General features: G+C 42.3%; 1 protein-coding gene across 17 annotated transcripts in view; it reads left to right on the top strand.

Moving 5' to 3' along the window:
• WNK1 (WNK lysine deficient protein kinase 1) overlaps window positions 1–18,239 on the top strand; it is a 133,895-nt gene that overhangs the window by 106,868 nt on the left and 8,788 nt on the right. For 8 of the 17 annotated variants that reach the window (XM_068561823.1, XM_068561822.1, XM_068561819.1 and 5 more), the window contains 16 exons: window positions 316–756; window positions 1,488–1,766; window positions 2,456–2,553; window positions 2,662–2,824; window positions 3,238–3,354; window positions 3,682–3,855; window positions 4,056–4,113; window positions 4,253–4,375; window positions 4,894–6,311; window positions 7,461–7,544; window positions 9,153–9,236; window positions 9,794–9,854; window positions 13,095–13,168; window positions 14,371–15,017; window positions 15,605–15,804; window positions 17,210–17,404. In XM_068561823.1, the coding sequence (XP_068417924.1) occupies window positions 316–756; window positions 1,488–1,766; window positions 2,456–2,553; window positions 2,662–2,824; window positions 3,238–3,354; window positions 3,682–3,855; window positions 4,056–4,113; window positions 4,253–4,375; window positions 4,894–6,311; window positions 7,461–7,544; window positions 9,153–9,236; window positions 9,794–9,854; window positions 13,095–13,168; window positions 14,371–15,017; window positions 15,605–15,804; window positions 17,210–17,404 (4,216 nt within the window). The remainder of the gene's footprint in view (window positions 1–315; window positions 757–1,487; window positions 1,767–2,455; window positions 2,554–2,661; window positions 2,825–3,237; window positions 3,355–3,681; window positions 3,856–4,055; window positions 4,114–4,252; window positions 4,376–4,893; window positions 6,312–7,460; window positions 7,545–9,152; window positions 9,237–9,793; window positions 9,855–13,094; window positions 13,169–14,370; window positions 15,018–15,604; window positions 15,805–17,209; window positions 17,405–18,239) is intronic. The other 9 variants (XM_068561826.1, XM_068561837.1, XM_068561835.1 and 6 more) reach the window with 4 other exon arrangements.

Here is an 18,239-nt window from a genome sequence, read left to right as displayed (position 1 = left end):
TGTGAAACACATCTCAGCCAGGCTGTAAAGAAAACAGCCTTTCCTGTGGAAGGGTTCTCTTTCTTGTTGAACGAGGAAGCGTGAGCAAGATTTTCTACCACGAAAGATGTGGACCAGCAGCCAGTCTGTCAGCCTCCCTGTCTCCTGTTGTCCTCTCCCTGCTCTTATGTGGCACGTTAACTTACACTAATGTATGCAGGGGTTTGGTGTTTGTTTTAATTTTCTTTCTTTTTGGCTAATACGTAAGTCTTGCTTTTGGCAGCCTTGCTTTTTTTTTTTAAAGTCTGTCTGTTTTGTTTTTCTTTACCTTCCCAGCTTCCAGTTTCCCAGCCAGTACCAGCTATCCAAGGCGAACCTCAGATCCCAGTTGCGACACAGCCCTCAGTTGTTCCAGTCCATTCTGGTGCTCACTTCCTCCCTGTGGGACAGCCACTCCCGCCCTCCTCACTCCCCCAGTACCCTGTCTCTCAGATGCCCTCAGCGCCTCAGCCAGCTTTCTCCCCACTTCCTGTCACCGTGGCAGCTGGCGTTAATCAGCCTCTGCTCACCTTGGCTTCCTCTGCTCCAGCAGCTGCAGTCCCAGGGGGCCCCGCCATGGTCCCCAGTCAGCTTCCCCCCCTCCTGCAGCCTGTGACTCAGCTGCCGAGTCAGGCTCACCCGCAGCTCCTGCAGCCGGCAGTTCAGTCCGTGGGGAGAGCCGCTAACCTCGGGCAGCCTGCTGAGGCTCCACTCCCCTCTGGAGATGTTCTCTACCAGGTACCGTGTTGGCTGGTGAGAAGGAGGGCACCAGAGGGTTTGGTTCTAATGATAGAACATCAAGGACTTAAAAACCTAATAACTGAATATCAGAATAACTAGCAATAACAAAAGTTGCTGATCTCAACCAGAGATGCTAAAATAGTAAAGTTCTGAGAAAGGACAGGGCGATGATGTCTGATGACTCATTTCCATTTTCCTCAAGACATCTCTTGGGAGAAAAATGGTTCTCTCAATATTCAGTGTAAGCTGATTGAAAGCTAGATACGGCTAATAATAGAATATATCAGGCTACTTTTTTTTATGGGAAGAGTAAATACGGGTAGCCAACATGGTATCAGTAAAAAGCTTCAGGGTTTAGATTTAGAATATTAGCAAGTCATTATATGACTGGAATGACTGATACCTTGAAGAGTTTTTGCATTCTCCTGTTTGACTGGGTAGAAAGTAGGTATTTTTCTAGAAGGAATTATGTCTATTCCTCCTATTTAAATAGTCTCCAGGAGGGAAAAAAATAGCAACTTAAAAGTATAGTTGTGTGCAGTCCTGTCCCCTAAATTGAAATCAGTTAACCATTTCTTTTCAAGAATCTTCTTTAAATTATTAGATCAGGCTACTTTTCTTCGCTATGTTCCCTTTTTTTTCTTTTTTTTTTTTTCTTGCTTGTCTTGCTGTTTTGCTCATTTGATGACCCAACCTGCACTAATTCCCCTTCCTCATTTCTGTCACAGGGCTTCCCACCTCGACTGCCACCACAGTACCCAGGAGACTCAAATCTTGCTCCCTCTTCCAGCGTGGCTTCTGTGTGCATTCCTTCTACAGTCCTGTCCCCTCCCATGCCGGCAGAAGCACTGGCTGCACCAGGTTACTTTCCTACAGTGGTGCAGCCTTATGTGGAATCAAGCCTTTTGGTTCCTGTGGGCAGTATAGGAGGACAGGTTCAAGTGTCCCAGCCACCAGTGAGTTTAGCACAAGCCCCCACTACATCCTCCCAGCAAGCAGCTCTGGAGGTAAATGGAATTCCTGCATGTTTATGTCTAAACTATATGTATAATGGGATAAAAATGACAAAGGAGAAACATAGGTTCCCCCCTGGTGTAGAATGCACTTGGAAACTATTGCGAACTAACTTCTGAATGACTTCTTCTTGCAGCCGAGTGAAATGCCAGTGTGGGGCCTTGTTGCCACTGGCTGTTCTGTTGGGAAGTGAGTGTGCCTTGGAGGAGATAACCCTGCTAGCACTTCACTTCTCTAGCTAGTCCTTCAGCCGTTGTTCTTATCCTTTCACAAACTCCTGCCGTTGGCAGTCACCAGAATACCTTACCCTGCTGTGCTCCCGGTGGTCATTTTTGCCCCGCTCAGAGAAAGCTCTGAGCTGTCTTTGCACTTTGCTCTGCCTGCCCTGTTGCACATTCTGGTGAGATGCTGGCTGCATGGCAGGTTGTAGTTTCTCACTACCTAGCAGCTGTTTTGGCTGATGACACACTGTGCAGTCTGTACCAGAGACTAGCTTTAGAAATTTCCTTTGCAATTTTAAGATGACTGTCTGTAGATGCTGAATATTAAGAATTATTAGTAAATGTAGTGCTTCTAGGACTTAGGGGAGGGATAAGGAAAAGAAAGAGTAGCTTATTGGGGATGGTCGACAATAAATAAACTGTATTACTGCCGAGGTGTGAATTATCCTTTCTGTTTACAGAGCACTCAGGGCGTCTCTCAGGTGGCTCCTCCAGAGCCAGTTCCAGTGGCTCAGCCACAACCTACCCAGCCTGCTACATTGGTCTCTTCTATAGACAGGTATGTGACAGTACAGTTCTCCTTTCTTGACTGGTAGATAGGATGGTAGGAAACTTTAAAATGTCTCACCTTTAAATCTCATCATAAACTGGACTTTTTTTTCCGAAGTGCACATTCAGATGTTGCTTCAGGTATGAGTGACGGCAATGAGAATGTCCCGTCATCCAGTGGAAGGCATGAAGGGAGAACTACAAAACGGCATTATCGAAAATCTGTAAGAAGTCGCTCTCGTCATGAAAAGACTTCACGCCCAAAATTGAGAATTTTGAATGTAAGTATTGCTGACTTCTGGGTTTCATATAGTTAGTTCATACCATTTAAATATTTCTGAGGTTTGGGTGTATTGATGAAAGTTTAGGATCTTGTATCACCCGAATGATATTGTTAAATTCCATATTTCTAAAAAAAAAAAAAATAGAGAGTTTTTGTTTGTAAAACAAAGATCTTAACATTCTTACCAGACCCTTCAGTGGAAGATGTGTGAGTAGCTGAAAGGCTGATATTTTCTTAAGGTTTTCTTGCTCCTAGTTTAAGAGGCAAAGTAGCAGTGCTTCGAGGAATAGTGGTAACATTCAGCTTAAGTTCAAGTGATAACCTATATTACTTCGTCACATTCAGTAACAGATCTGAGCATGGTTCTTCTGAGATATGAAGTACCTTTTCTTCTTTCTTTTTTCTTTTCAGGTTTCAAATAAAGGAGACCGGGTAGTAGAATGTCAATTAGAGACTCACAATCGGAAAATGGTTACATTCAAATTTGATTTAGATGGTGACAACCCTGAGGAGATAGCAGCAATTATGGTATGTCTGTTTTCGGAGTTCCAAATTCTTCCTTCATACTTTATCTTCATCTCCACTGCCCTAGGCAAATATGCAATATTTTGTAAACTATTTTGACAGTTAAATATTTATTTCAATGTGAATATAACTAGCACGCCAAACCTGTGATTTAGAGGTGCTTTTGTGTAGGGCATGTCTAACTAGGCTTTGAAGAACTAACTTACATATTAACTAAATAGTAATACAGGTGGTATGCAGATAGGACAGAAGTCATGAAAGTGGTGATTGAATGACCTAAAGCTTGGGAAACACTGGACTAATTAAGCTAATGTCACGTTTCTTTTACAGGTGAACAATGACTTTATTCTGGCAATGGAGAGAGAGGCATTTGTGGAACAAGTGCGGGATATTATTGAAAAAGCTGATGAAATGCTCAGTGAGGACGTCAGTGTGGAGCCAGAGGGTGACCAGGGATTGGAGAGTCTCCAGGGAAAGGATGACTATGGCTTTGCAGGCTCTCAAGTAGGTTCACCGTTCCCGTAGTGAAGCTTCGTTTATGTTAAATATTTGCTAAATTTGCCTTGCACGATGTCCAGCGGTACCACATTACACCTGTAACTGAGATTATCAACATTTATGTTCTTGTTGCATGTGGTGATTTGCTTTGCCTGCTCATTAAGATTGAGTGAGAGAATGAATTTAATCACTTTTGTTTGTTGTAGAAATTGGAAGGAGAGTTCAAACAACCAATTCCTGCATCTTCCATGCCACAGCAAATAGGTGAATTTTTTTCTTTCCATCGTTTGTTCTTACCTTTGACCTAAGAAGTTATGTGCTAATAATGGAATCTTGAAGCTTTGTGTTAGTGACAATGTATATAATAATAATAATGCGATTAAATGGTTTGTTTCTTTTTAAGCAGGCCTTCCTACCAGTTCTTTAACTCAAGTTGTTCATTCTGCCGGAAGACGGTTTATAGTAAGTCCTGTGCCAGAAAGTCGATTACGAGAATCAAAAATTTTCAGTGAAGTATCAGATACAGGTAAGGAATTGCTTCTACCACATACATATATAAATCCTGTGTCTCTCCTTTATTGGAAGCTTGGTCATCAAGCAGTAGTTCAAATGATGACATAGACAGTAAAGAATAGTAGAAAATTGAGACTGACCAACAGATAAACATTTGGAGACAGGGAAATAGGTGATGAATAGAGAGGATTTCAGCAAAAGGGCACAGAAGGGTGGCCATACTAGATACAGCCCGTGTGATTGATACTGTATAGATTCAGCACTGCGTGTTTGTATCTCCATTTAGTGCTGCTGTATATCGTTTGAGGTTACTCCGTGTTTTTTCAGAAATAGATATTCATACGAGATCATTCTTTTGCTGGAACTGCTATACCACTTTGCCGTTTTAGAGCCTATCGTGTCCTTGGGGGAGGTTTTATACCTTGTTGGTATGTGGCATTGTTGGGAATCCCCAAAGTAGATTGTTAAGACAGTCTTTTGAACCCACCTTTTTAAAAAGAACTGATTCTGAGTTTTTATTTTCCTTTGCAGTTGCTGCTTCTACATCTGCTGGCGCTGGAATGAGCTTGTCTCACTCGGCTTCGTCCCTTAGTCTACAGCAGGCCTTTTCTGAACTTAGACGTGCGCAAATGGCAGAAGGGCCGAGCACAGCACCTGCCAACTTCCGTCCGTCGGGGCCGGCGTTCCCAGCAGCGCCCCCTCCCGTGATCAGCCCTGCTGGGGCGGCAGCAGTACCCTCAGCATCAGCCCCTGCCACGGGCTGCCCTCTTAGTGACGCTCCCACATCAGCCACTCAGTCTGAGGTTGCAGTGCCCGCTGAAAAGGGGATTGCTGGAGTTGCCACCTGCACAGGTGTAATACCCTCCAGTGGTCTCCCTGTACCACCTGCATCTGAATCCCCGATACTTTCCAGTGTGGTGTCAAGCATCACAGTGCCTGCAGTCGTCTCAGTATCAGCGACATTCCAGTCAGTTCAGGCTCCCACATCTGGGAGCGCTGTTTCCAGTACAGGCACACTCCCCCCTGTACCAGTCTCAGTGGCGGCAGCCTCTGCAGTGAGCAGTGCTGCTGCCCCCGGCGCTAAGCCTTCACCTGTATCGTCGCAGCAGGTGGCGGGCAGCATGGCTGGGGCAGGCTCGCTAACATCCGTGTCGGCCACCGCTCCGGCCCCAAGCCTAGCTGCACAGCCGTCCCTTCCACTCAGCAGCAGCACCTCTGCTCTCACTCGAGCGGAGACTGTGGTGGTTAGTGCGCACGCACTGGATAAGATATCTCGTAGCAGCATGACCGGATTGGCTTTGTCCCTCCCCGCGTCATCTTCCTCTCCCTCCCTGGGAGCAGGGCTATCTAGTGCTGTTTCTCAGCCTGGTGTGGCTCATCCTTTGGTCATCCCATCAGCTGTAGCTTCTACTCCTGCCCTTTCCCAGGCAGGACCTACTTCCTCACCTCTACTACCCCAAGTAGCTAGTATCCCACCTTTGGTACAACCTGTTGCCAATGTGCCTGCTGTACAGCAGACACTAATTCATAGTCAACCTCAACCAGCGTTGCTTCCCAACCAGCCCCATACTCACTGTCCTGAAATAGATGCTGATACTCAACCCAAAGCTCCTGGGATTGATGACATAAAGACTTTAGAGGAAAAGCTGCGGTCTCTCTTCAGTGAGCACAGCTCATCTGGAGCTCAGCATGCTTCTGTCTCGCTGGACACGTCGCTCGTCATGGAGACCACTGTCACACCAGGCCTCCCAACCACTGCTGTTGCACCAAGCAAACTCATGACTTCCACTACAAGTACTTGCTTACCACCAACCAGTTTGCCCTTAGGAACAACTGGTTCATCAGTTATACCAGCGGTCACTCCTGGGCAAGTTTCCACCCCAGTCAGCACTGTGCCAGGAGTGAAACCTGGAACTGCTGCACCAAAGCCACCTTTAACTAAGCCTCCAGTAAGCTTCTTGTTTTGAAATAGTTTGAAAAATATGATCACTCTTCTCCCCCTCCCCCAAAAGTACACATTTTTCAATTCAGCCTTGCAGTATAGTTATAAAGATGCCTAGCTTGTGGTAGGTACTCGGTATTTATTAAATAAATTGATTGAAGGTGATTTTAGGATGTATGTACATTGAGCATGAGATTTTTTTTTTTTTTTTTTTTTTTTATGAAATATGGCAGGATTGGGGGTTAATTATGTTGTAAGATTTTCTGAGAGTGTGTAACAGTCAGGTGAAATACGGGCATTATCTCTGAATTGGTACAGACTGAAGAAAGCCGGTTCCCAAAAGGGAGCTGAGTGTTCCTGCTGGCGGCTGTGCACAGTAACAGCAGCTCACAGCCCTGTTGCCGTGAGAACGAAGCACGTTTTCTGCCTTGCTCAGATTCCGTACATGCGCAATTGGAGGGTTATAAAAAGTTGGAAGTTGGTGATGACTTTGATGTGGAGGAGGAGAAATGAATCTAATGCTAGGGATAAAATAACTAGAATGTGTTTTCTGGTTCTGCTATGGTGGCTTCCTCTCATTCTGCCATATTCAGTCTCTCATCTTCTCCAAATAACAAGGCTGTGTTTCTCCTACTGTATTGTATGCTTCGCCCATCTTTCTGCATTGCCATCGATGTGAGATTCTTTTTACAGCAGGGTAGTGTAGAGGCTTCACTCAGACAAAATACAGATTACTCGATAGTATTAGATTTCTGATGCCTTTTGTTATCAGACCTGCCCCATGGTTATTTCTGGACTGTTTTGTTTTCCCAGGAAAGCCTGGTAATACTGTACCAAATAAGAAGCTCAGGAGTATCTGGACTGTGCCTCTTGTGTCTAAACAGCCTTTGTTCTCTCTGCTTTCCCTAGGGGATAGCCTTTTACTAAACTTTTCTGTTCGTTTTATTGGTATGTCATGGTAACCCCTGTAATAGTATCATGGTTATAATGTCCTTTATTTAAGGTAGATACCAGAGTGTAACCCAGGTGACAAACTTGCCTTAACTAGATACATTTCATTCTTATGCTTCTGCATTTGAATTAGTTGGTTTGTTCTCCAGTATGCAGTCTTTACTCTTAGTGTCTCATGGACTTGAATTTCCCTTCGTGTCTGTAGGTGCTGCCAGTGGGTACTGAACTTCCAGCTGGTACTCCACCCAGCGAGCAGCTGCCACCTTTTCCAGGACCTTCACTAACGCAGGTGCCCCAAGACTTGGCAGATTTCTTTTTGTGCCTCTCCTTTCTTTCACAAAGCTTATTTAAATTCTCCATTGCATGATCTTGCCTTCTGGCTTCTATTGGATTTTGACTTAGTAACAACTTTCTTTTAAAACACCATAGCTGAAGATACAGGCCCTACTTAAAGTAAGAAGCAAGTCATCTAAAAATCATTTGATATTAATATTTTGTCATATCTCAACGAAAAAAGAAAATAGCAAACGTGACAGTTTGCCAAAAGAAATATAATTCCTCTGTCATTCATACTTTTGTAGAACAGTGAAAGATTAGACCATTGTGGAAGTAAAAACTTATATGTCATCAAAATTAACTGAAAGTTCCTGAGGAAAGGGTACCACCCTGATAACTGGTAACGTCCTTTTTCTATGAGTTCAGTACAACCTGTTTTTTCTTGAATGTTTGACTTTTTTTTTTCAGTGACCACCTAATGAAGTAATTGGGTGTAAGGGTCATGTTTATGAAAAACAGGTATTATATCTTAAAGTACAAAAACCACACAGCTTAGCTCACATGAGACTGCTCCGAGAAGAACTGAGACCAGTGACGTGAATGTGAGAGTCCCATCTCACAGTTCTGCTCACTACGGGTCAGAATTGCCTGCCATATTTAAACTATTATTTCCCTTTCCCACCCTACCCCCCACCCTACACATTAGTTGAGTTCCCATGAATAAAGTACTTGGTATGATCCCATTGTAACTATGAAAAAACTTCTGACATGGGACAAGCTAGTAAACATTGAAAATAAATTAGGAATTTACTTTAGAATAAGATATAAGAAAAACATGGTAAATTGCTAACTTGAAGTCTGAATTTATCCTACTTCTTTAATCCCAGATGTACGGTAAACCATAATTTAAGGAACTTGCCATAATAAAGTAATAGCTCCAATAGAGAACCCGTTCCATCAGCTGCTAAATTTTGAAAAAAAAAGCATTGTGAAAGTCTTGAACCTATTTTCTCATTAAAAACATGTATTCCAGTTCCTAAGAGGGCCCAAAATGTGATGAGAAACTGCAAATTAGATACGTAGTGGGTGAGGATAAGTGGATGGTGCTGCATATAGAGGGAGAAGCATAGATGAAGGCTGGAGAGGCATAGGTTGATAGAAACCAAGATAGTGACAGAGTATGTTAATACCATCTTTTATTCATAAGGACAGGCTTTCAGAAAGATGCACCCAACTGAAAAAGAAAAATAGGGAACAATACAGTTAATCTACCAATCAATCTTGATACATTTTTCAGAATATATTTTTAAGGAGAGGACAAGTAGTTAACTTTTCTATTTCTAAGTAACATCAAACATAGAAGGTAAGAAAGGAGACTTCAAAACTGTAAAAACATAAATATAACTTGAGTTTTTCTGTGGCTTGAGAACTTGACAGTAAAATTTTGAGAGCTTGTAATTCATTCAAGCAGTACAACTAAGTTGAACTTAGGATATTGAGCTTGACGTTGAGTGAGCAGACGCGTGTTATGCTGTGTGGCCCTGAAGCAGGAAGCGGTGTGCCCTGTGTAAGCCGGCTCTGGCTGTGCCCGGGGCTGTGCTAACCGTGTTGTGTCCTTCAGCCCCAGCAGCCCCTGGGAGATCTGGACGCTCAGCTGAGAAGAACGCTCAGTCCAGAGACCGTTGTGCTGACGCCTGCAGTTGGTGTGAGTTCTGATAAAGTTTCCCCACAACCCTAAGATATTATATTCCTGGAATATAAGCTGTAACCGAGACCATTATTAATGCCTTTAACACCTAATCAGAGTCTTTGCTTGTTCCAGTCGACAGAAATGAGACGATGAATGAGAGAGTAACACTGGCCCGGTAGTGTAACTATGGAAACGATTTGATTCGGGAGACACTTTTCTTGTCTTACCTGTGGTTAGAATCATACCACAGATCAGTTCTATGGACTTTGTGTTTATGCTTTGGAGGAGGCTATATATACTTTAAGTTTGAAGTCTTAACTTCTTCCTTTTAGGCTTGGGACACAATAATGTTCTGATTAAAACTACTTTTTCTATGAATATCCAAGTTATACTTGTGAGCATTCCATGAGAAAAATCAAGAAAGCAGTTTGGAAAGGTTAAGACTCAAAATTTCTTTTAAAAATCTCTAAAAATGCCTGTCTTTCTTTACATCAGACTTACTTTTAGGTTATAAAGTCACTCTTCTTAAGTCACTGATGCTAAAGACGTTGTGTATCTGTGTGTGTTTGCAGCCCGTGTCCGTGGTGGCTCCAACAGCAGTTGTGGAAGCAGGAGCCCAGCTTCAGAAGGATGGTGAGAAGCATCCTTCTTCCTCTGTATTCCCACTTCCAGACCTTCCTGTAATTGATGGTAGAGGTTACTATTTCAGAGACACATTCTCGAGAGTTCGTAGGTGAACTTGAGACTGTGTTGAACAACATTTTTATGTATTTCATGATTGAGGAGCATTGATACTAATATTGGGAGCATGTAATATCAGCAGAGTTGTGAATTTTTTACTTTTTTTTTTTGAGGGGTAGCATGCCAGGGAGTAATGATAGTTTCTTAGCATAAGACCCTTTGCTATTATTAGCTCAGCCAAATCCTTGCTAAGAGATACAAGGAAATGCAAGCATATTTATAAAGTTAGTTTATTGGCCACCTCTTGGCTTTTGAGATATATAGAAATGTAGATAAGTTTGAACAGCATGGATGGTAGAAATGCAAATGTAAGATTTCAAATCATCAGTTTAAACATTATTATTTTTTTTTTTTTTTGGCTGTGTCGTGTCCTCATTGCTGTGCGTGGGCTTTCTAGTTGCGGCGAGCGGGGTCTACTCTTTGTTGTGGTGCGCGGGCTGCTCATTGCGGTGGCTTCTCTTATTGCAGAGCATGGGCTCTAGGCGTGCGGGCTTCAGTAGTTGTGGCACACAGGCTCAGTAGTTGTGGCTCGTGGGCTCTAGAGCGCAGGCTGCAGTAGTTATGGCTCGTGGGCTTGGTTGCTCCGCGGCATGTGGGATCTTCCCGGACCAGGGCTCGAACCCGTGTCCCCTGCATTGGCAGGCGGATTCTTAACCACTGTGCCACCAGGGAAGCCCCCAAACGTTTTTAATCTATTTCTGGAGTCTTTAGAATTGGCCTGTCCATAAATATAATCTTTTTAAAGAAGGCACATTTCCAACTTAACTTTGTAAAAATTGTCCATACCAACAACTTAAATGTTTTCTTAGAACTTTTATCACCATGTGCTTAGTCATAAGTTCATTATCAACTACTAGTGCTGTAAAGTTTTGTTGTAAATCTCTTTTCACCATCAGTCCCACAGAACCTGGGAAGTGTTAACACTTATTTTTTGTTGCCTTTTCCTTCAGAATCATTTATAATCAAAAGTGAAAATAATTGAATGAGATATGCTTAATGTAATTTTATATAGCACATGCTTAATAATAATTTTCCCTTTTTATTATATCCATTCTCCTCAACACCACCTGACATAAATGTAATTCCCTGTGTAACTATTAATAAGATTACCTGAATGCTCTTACTTCTTCCTGTCTTCCTTAAGTGCTAAATTTCACTTAAAACCTTGCTAAAGTAAATTATTTTCAAGGCAGTCACAATCTGAATTGGCTCTCATTTTAAAAGAAGTGACTTGAAAATCAGTGGAACAGATTAGAAAGTCTAGAAATGGACAAACTAAAATGGAATGTAGAAAATGAAAAAGGTGGCCTTTCAAATCAGTGAGAAAAGAGGGGATATTTCAGTAAATGGTTTGGGACAACTGGACAGCCATCTGGAAAGAAGTAAAGATAGATCACTAGCCTAGGCCAAAGTAAATTCAAAATGGGACAAAGATGGAAAATGATGTCATAAAATAGGACTGTACGAAAACAAAAGGAATCTTTTTTTTTTTTCCAACTGTCTAGAGCAGGGTTGACAAACTTGTTCTGTAAAAGGCCAGGAAGGGAATATTTTAGGTTTTGCTGGCCATACAGTCTCTGTCATAGCTACTCAAGTATCCAACATATTGTAGCCTAAAAGGAGCAATAGGTAATAAAGGAAGGAGTTTAACTGTGTTCCAATAAAATTTATTTATAAAAACAAGCAGTGGGCTAAATTTGGTCCACAGATCATAGTTTGCTGCTCCCTGATATAGAGAAAGATGTTATTATTACATTTAATACCCAACCCAGAAGCATTAATAGATTTTAAATTTCTGCATGGGGAAGAAAAGTACTGTTCTGTCCAAAGATAAATGGAAAACTGGGAAATGTGTGTGTTGTATATTCGTATCACAAAAAGGACTACTTTTGTTAATATAAAGAATTTCTGTAAATTTGGCATGGACCAAGAAATAATCAAAAGATACAGAAAAAAAAGAAACTTAGACATGAAGATATTTAACTTCCTTCATGTAACAGAAAAGCAGAATAAAACTACAAGTGATCGTATTTCTCACCTGTCCTTGGTAAATTCAGAAGTTCAGAAGCCACTGGTGACTTGGTACAGCCTTTTTGGAGATCAGTTTATGTCTGTCAGCGTTTTAAATGACAGCGATTCAGTATTGGCTTGGCCAAAAAGTTTGTTTGGGTTCCTAAATGAACTTTTTGGCCAACCCAGTACGTCTGTTTTTAGGTATTTATTTCACAGATCTATAAGAATATACATATTAGAGCACTTTTATAGTAACAGGAAGTTCGGAATAAGTTAAATTTCCATCAGTTGAAGACTGGATAAAATATGGTATATTTTTAAATTTTTCATATGTATATAACATATACATACACTACAACACTATGCAGCCATGAAAAAGAATGAGACTGATATGGAAAGATCTCTAAGTTACATCATTAAATGAAAATATCAAAATCAATATTCTACTAGTTGTATAAAATAAAGAAAATGCTAGTATATATTAATTATCTCTAGAAAGAAACTCAAACAAGTGATTGTCCCTGAAGAGGAGGACCTCGGTGGCTTTAAAGTTGCTCAAAACTACTTACCAGTGACTCTGCCACTTAACACTGTCCTGTTCTAGGATTTTGCTTAAGTGTTGCCTAAACCAGTTTGCCATAGCTGGTTTTCATTTAAAAGTGGGTCTTTAGTATCCCAGGTAAAATCTTATTGTTCGCTTCATTTATTTCTGTCTTTGAATTATAGGATGAAATTGTGGTGTCATTGCCTGTTAGCCTTAGTTTTTATAGTATCTCTTCATGTTTGAGTTACGCCGTGAAGCCGCCTTGTTGCTGTGTGACTCTTATTCCTCCAAACAGTGCCATGTCCTCTGTGCGAGTGTACAAGGGAAGGTAGAGGGTTTCACAACGATACAGTCTTTCACACTCAAGGTGTCTAGTAGGAAAGCAAACAGTAACTGTTTCCCCTTGTTGGACAGGGTCAGGGAAAGGGAGGTAAGGAAGTCTCCCTTGGCCTGTAACAACTTTCTTCTTCTGATACGTAGTCTCATTTTGCTGTGTTTCTGGCTGAAGCAAAAAGAAGCCAACTAAAAAGAGATGCTGATTTAAGTTCTTTTCCTCCTCCATGTACTTGTTTCAGTGTCTCAAGTCACAGAAGGTCCTATCCTAGCACCCACTTCAGGAACTGGTGTTTTTAAGATGGGGCGATTTCAGGTAAGACAGTCACTGCTGGGGGATTGTGTATATAATAAAAAAGGGATTCCCAATTTGGGGGGAGTGTGTATATAATAAAATTATTATCTACGGTTTGGGACCTAATTGCCATCAATGATATATTTCTTTTATATAAAGCACTTTTTAGCTCTTTATCATTTTCCCCTCTTAAAAATAATACATGCTAATTAAAGAAAATAAAGAACATTTAGAACAGTAGAGAAACAGTAGATAGTCACAATGTCTGCCCATCCTTCCACCCCACCCCTGGGATTACTTTTTGGGGTGTGTTTCTTTCTATTCCTTTTGCTCTGTACATGTGTGTATCTAAAATTGGCCCTGCTTCTCCTCTGAATGATATTGACACTTTGTAGCTTTTTCCCATCGAGTAGTAGGTTTATCTAACCATTTTCCTATTCTCAGTCATTAGGTTGTTTCTAATTTTTCCAACATAGTAAGTAAAGTAACAGTGAACATCTTTGTATATAAAAACATTTTCCATGTTTAGGATAGTTTTCTTAGGATTAATTTCCAAAGTGAAAATACTGAGTCATCATCAAATAATACCATCTAATTGTATTTTCCCAGTTGGGAAACAAGTGAACATTTTCTGGCTTAGTACATAGGGCCATACAAGCTTTGAAAATCTTTTTTTTTTTCTTTTTCTGTTTTCACACCTGCTTTCTAATTATTCTCATGATAGCGCTTGAAGTTGGGGATATTAGGTCATATTTTTCTCATTTGTAAACTGAGGTTCTCAGAGTTTGTCGCCACCCTGAGTTTGTATTTACAATACATTGTCGAACTAGGACAACAATCTAGATCCTTCTTTTAGCACCAGCTAGTTGTGCTGATTCTCGAAGCTTAGCTGGCATTTAACATTTATTAGATTTAATCTTTGTAGTTTTTCTTGTTCACAAGCAACCTTCAGTATTCCATGACCTGTTGTTACTGATATTTTCATTAAGATGTAATCTGAGTCCTGTGCACAACGTGAGATGTGAAAGTAGATAATTTACTTAGTTAGCTTAGCCAGCTGCTCAGAATCTACATCTAATCTGTACATCTCAGTACAGATATGTCATGCTCTACAGTGAATGGTATTCAGTTTATTTTCACAGTCAGAGATGGAGGGGCTATGTAAACAATCAGCCTACTCAGACTGGGAAATAAAGTGATTCACTTTTGGTCTCTTCCATCAGGTTTCAGTTGCAGTGGATGATCCCCAGAAAGAGGGTAAAAATAAGTCAGAAGATGTAAAGTCTGTTCATTTTGAATCCAGTACTTCAGAGTCCTCAGTGCTGTCAAGCAGTAGTCCAGAGAGTACCCTGGTGAAGCCAGAGCCCAATGGAATAGCCGTCCGTGGCGCCTCTTCAGATATGCTGGATAGCGCCCGTAAAACTCCTGCCTCAGAAGCAACGTCAGAAACTGGGCAGCCTTCCAAGGTTGGACGTTTTCAGGTGACAACTACAGCAAGCAAAGTCGGTCGTTTCTCCGTTTCAAGAACCGAAGACGAGATTACTGAGGCAAAGAAGGAGGGACCAGTGGCATCTCCTCCTTTTCTAGATTTGGGACACGATGTTCTTCCTGCTGTGATACCAAAGAAAGAGAAGCCCGAACTGTCAGAGGCTTCACATCTGAACGGGCCGTCCTCTGACCTGGAGGCTGCCTTCCTCGGTCGGGATGTGGACGATGGCTCAGGGAGTCCGCACTCCCCGCAGCTGAGCTCAAAGAGCCTCCCTGTCCAGGGCCTTAGTCATTCCTTCAACTCCTCTTACATGAGCAGCGACAATGAATCAGATATTGAGGATGAGGACTTGAAGTTAGAGCTGCGGCGGCTACGGGAAAAGTACGTGCGTTTCTCCTGTGAAAGGGTACCGGCAGAGCTGTATGGAGGGCCGGCTCCCAGAGCTAGAGGGGGCGGTGTACAAGAGCTGGCTGGCTGAGTGTAGTTCTTACAGAAAGAACTGCTTCAGCACCTTGGCATTACTCTTAGCGTGTTATCGTTGTCAGTGGCTCTTTTGCGTTGTGAACCTCATCTTAGCTGCTATTGGTCTACCAGGTGAATCTGGTAATGGCACTGGGATATAGATTACGATAGCAGGTTTTCTTGGTCACGTTTGAAGAACTGGGTCCGACTCGCAAGTTCAGTATTCCTGTGTAGAGCTTCCAAGTCAGGAAATCTCTTTCTCCTAACACATCACCAACCATTTGTGGTTGGCTAGGAGCTTGCTGGAATTTGGCTTGGGTAATGGAGGCCAGCAAGAGGAGCTGACACACTAGAATCGCAAGGTGATAGCAATTAGATTCAGTACATTTGGGGGAAGGATTCATTGATGAGTAAATATGTGAATGGAGGTTAAATAATGTTGTTAATTCTTGTTTGAACGAAGGTGGTTATACTATTTTTGAATTATGCTTGGTTATCTTTCATAGACATCTTAAAGAGATTCAAGACCTGCAGAGTCGCCAGAAGCATGAAATTGAATCTTTGTATACCAAACTGGGCAAGGTTCCTCCTGCCGTCATCATTCCCCCAGCTGCCCCCCTTGCAGGGAGGAGAAGGCGACCCACCAAAAGCAAAGGCAGCAAGTCTAGTCGCAGCAGCTCCTTGGGGAATAAAAGCCCTGGACCAGGTCAGCCATGGCTGTCCCATCTTTTGTTTTTGTCTCCAAACGTGCATGTAACCTATGGAACATTTGTTAGATTTCGAAGGCGTTTGACTTTCCTAATATGCTTGCTTCCTTGCCTTGTCTACTCCCCATATTTATAGAACGTCTTTTGAGTTTATGGAAGACAGGTCAGTGCTATGACCTATTATTCCTTTGTAATCCATATTGCCTCCGTTTATAGTCGTTGTTGAGGATAAAACACTTAGCTTTGCCTGCTAACTCATGGAGCTCACATTTCACCAAGCTCGTAGGCAGTTGAGAGAAAATACATTGTTCTCTGTTTAGTAAAGTCCAGGTAGATTCTTCCTTTTTAATGAATGAGTTGGTCATAATTACAACTGGGATGAATGTAAATTTCATATAGGTAATTTGGGTATGTCATATGATAATTTCCTTGGCTAAAGTTTTTGTTTTATTTATCTATATTGGGATAAAGAACTTGCTAGTGTTTATAATAAAAAAAAAATAGTTAAATCATAATCTCTGGAAATGAATTGTAGTTTGCCTATTATTTATTATGATAGCGAGTTTTTTTACCCTTTGGTGAAATTATGGTAATGTTAACAGATAACTAGTTGAAAAGTAAAAGCAGCTAAAATAAGTTTATACCTCATACTTGCTCTTCAGTTCCAATATAAATGTGTTGGAAAGCAGTTGTAAACTTAACAGCTTTCCAGTCTCTGGAAGCTTTCAGAGACCCAAACCTTTTCTCTAGCACATGAGAACCAGTTCGTTAGGAGACGTGATTATAAGCAGTAGCCGCTAATTTAGGTTCTGAGCCCAGTTTCGACCTTCTTTTTGCGTGGACGGACGCCTAGTCCACTAGCTGCTAAGGAAGAGAGAAGTTAGTCCATTTCAGGCCACCTGGCTAATGATGGGAAGCCACCTTTTAAGAATAATTTTAAATATGCATTACTCTCTAATCCCTACGTCATTTTTGACGCCTCTTTTGTACTTGATCTGACACATGTACAGAAAGACTAAGCAGAGACTGTCTCTGGAACCAATTTGTATCATGATCCAACTCAGTGTTTATAAGAGGGTAAAAAAGGCAATGCTGAGATTGCAAAATGGAATTCTCTCATGCCCACTGCCCGTGCTAGTCTTCTTACTCAGCTCAGACTTGGAATCATCCAGGTTGTCGACGGCTCAGCATCTTCAGGGATGGGGTCCTGTAGCCCTGTTGCCTGTTGAGTCTCCTGCTACGTCTCACTTCCCCTCCTGTCAGTGAGACCCTTGCTCTTTGACCTCCTGTAGTTTTTGGCCCATTATTAATCCCTCAGTGGGACACATTGGAGGAAAAACAGTGCCTGTCAGGTGCGGTTGGAAGGCTGTGCACGTTCCCTCATGCCGCTGTGTCTTTTGGCAGGTAACCTGTCTGGCCAGAGTGCAGCTTCAGTCTTGCACCCCCAGCAGACCCTCCCCGCTCCTGGCAACATCCCAGAGACGGGGCAGAATCAGCTGTTACAGCCCCTTAAGCCATCTCCCTCCAGTGACAACCTGTATTCAGCCTTCACCAGTGATGGTGCCATTTCAGTACCAAGCCCTTCTGCTCCAGGTCAAGGTAAGAAATCAAAGCAGCCAGCATCTTCCAAGAACACTAAAATGGAGATATTGCCATATGTGGGACAAAAGCCTGGTGAGGAACCTGTTCAGGTGGGTTGGAGGAGCAGCTGGCCAGGAACCAGCCGCACGGTACCCACATGGCTCCTTGGGCCGTAAGGGGAGTGGGTGACGACTAGATGAGGTGGGGTCACTGCTCCCGTCGGGTGGAAATAGGTTTTTTTCAAGGGACTACAGTAAAAAGTGACATCTGTGCCCCTGTGAAGCCTCAGTGAAATGAATGACCCCTTTGGGATTTGGAGCTTATGCTTTAATACTAGACTGGGATTTCCTGGACCACATTCTAAGGAGTTTCAGCCATTTCTGAAAGTTAATGCATTTGATTAGCCAGTGTAGACTTTTAAAATTTCTAAGTATGAGAGACACATACTAAAATGAATTCAAGTCCATTCAAGTTTTTACCTACAGTCTACTCCCCTAATACAGGTTAATAAACAAATGTTTAATAAAATGATCACTCAGAACATTTCTGTAGAGGAAAGACCTTCTGGTAACATTAGAACAGAAGCTGAAAGGAGTTGGGCATGTGGGTGGAGAAGAGTGAAATCAGGAACCTAGATAGTGAAGTAGGTGCTTTCGCCACAGCGCCACAGAAGTTAGGCGTTAGGCCGCCTCCCAGCAGGATGAGTGTACTTGGGGGAGGCGCTCGGTCTGGGCAGGTGGCGGGACTGCAGCCTGACCCTCCTGCCCCACGTCCGGGCCTGTCCTGGAAGCTCGTTCCTCTGTGTGCTGTCCTAGCGCATCTCACTCTCCAGCCTCGGGTTCTAATGTCTCGT

Source organism: Eschrichtius robustus, chromosome 13, assembly GCF_028021215.1.
Source record: "Eschrichtius robustus isolate mEscRob2 chromosome 13, mEscRob2.pri, whole genome shotgun sequence".
In the NCBI taxonomy this organism is placed as follows: Eukaryota; Metazoa; Chordata; class Mammalia; order Artiodactyla; family Eschrichtiidae; genus Eschrichtius; species Eschrichtius robustus.
Note: the sequence above shows the minus strand (reverse complement) of the source record. Positions and strands in the feature narration are given on the sequence as shown.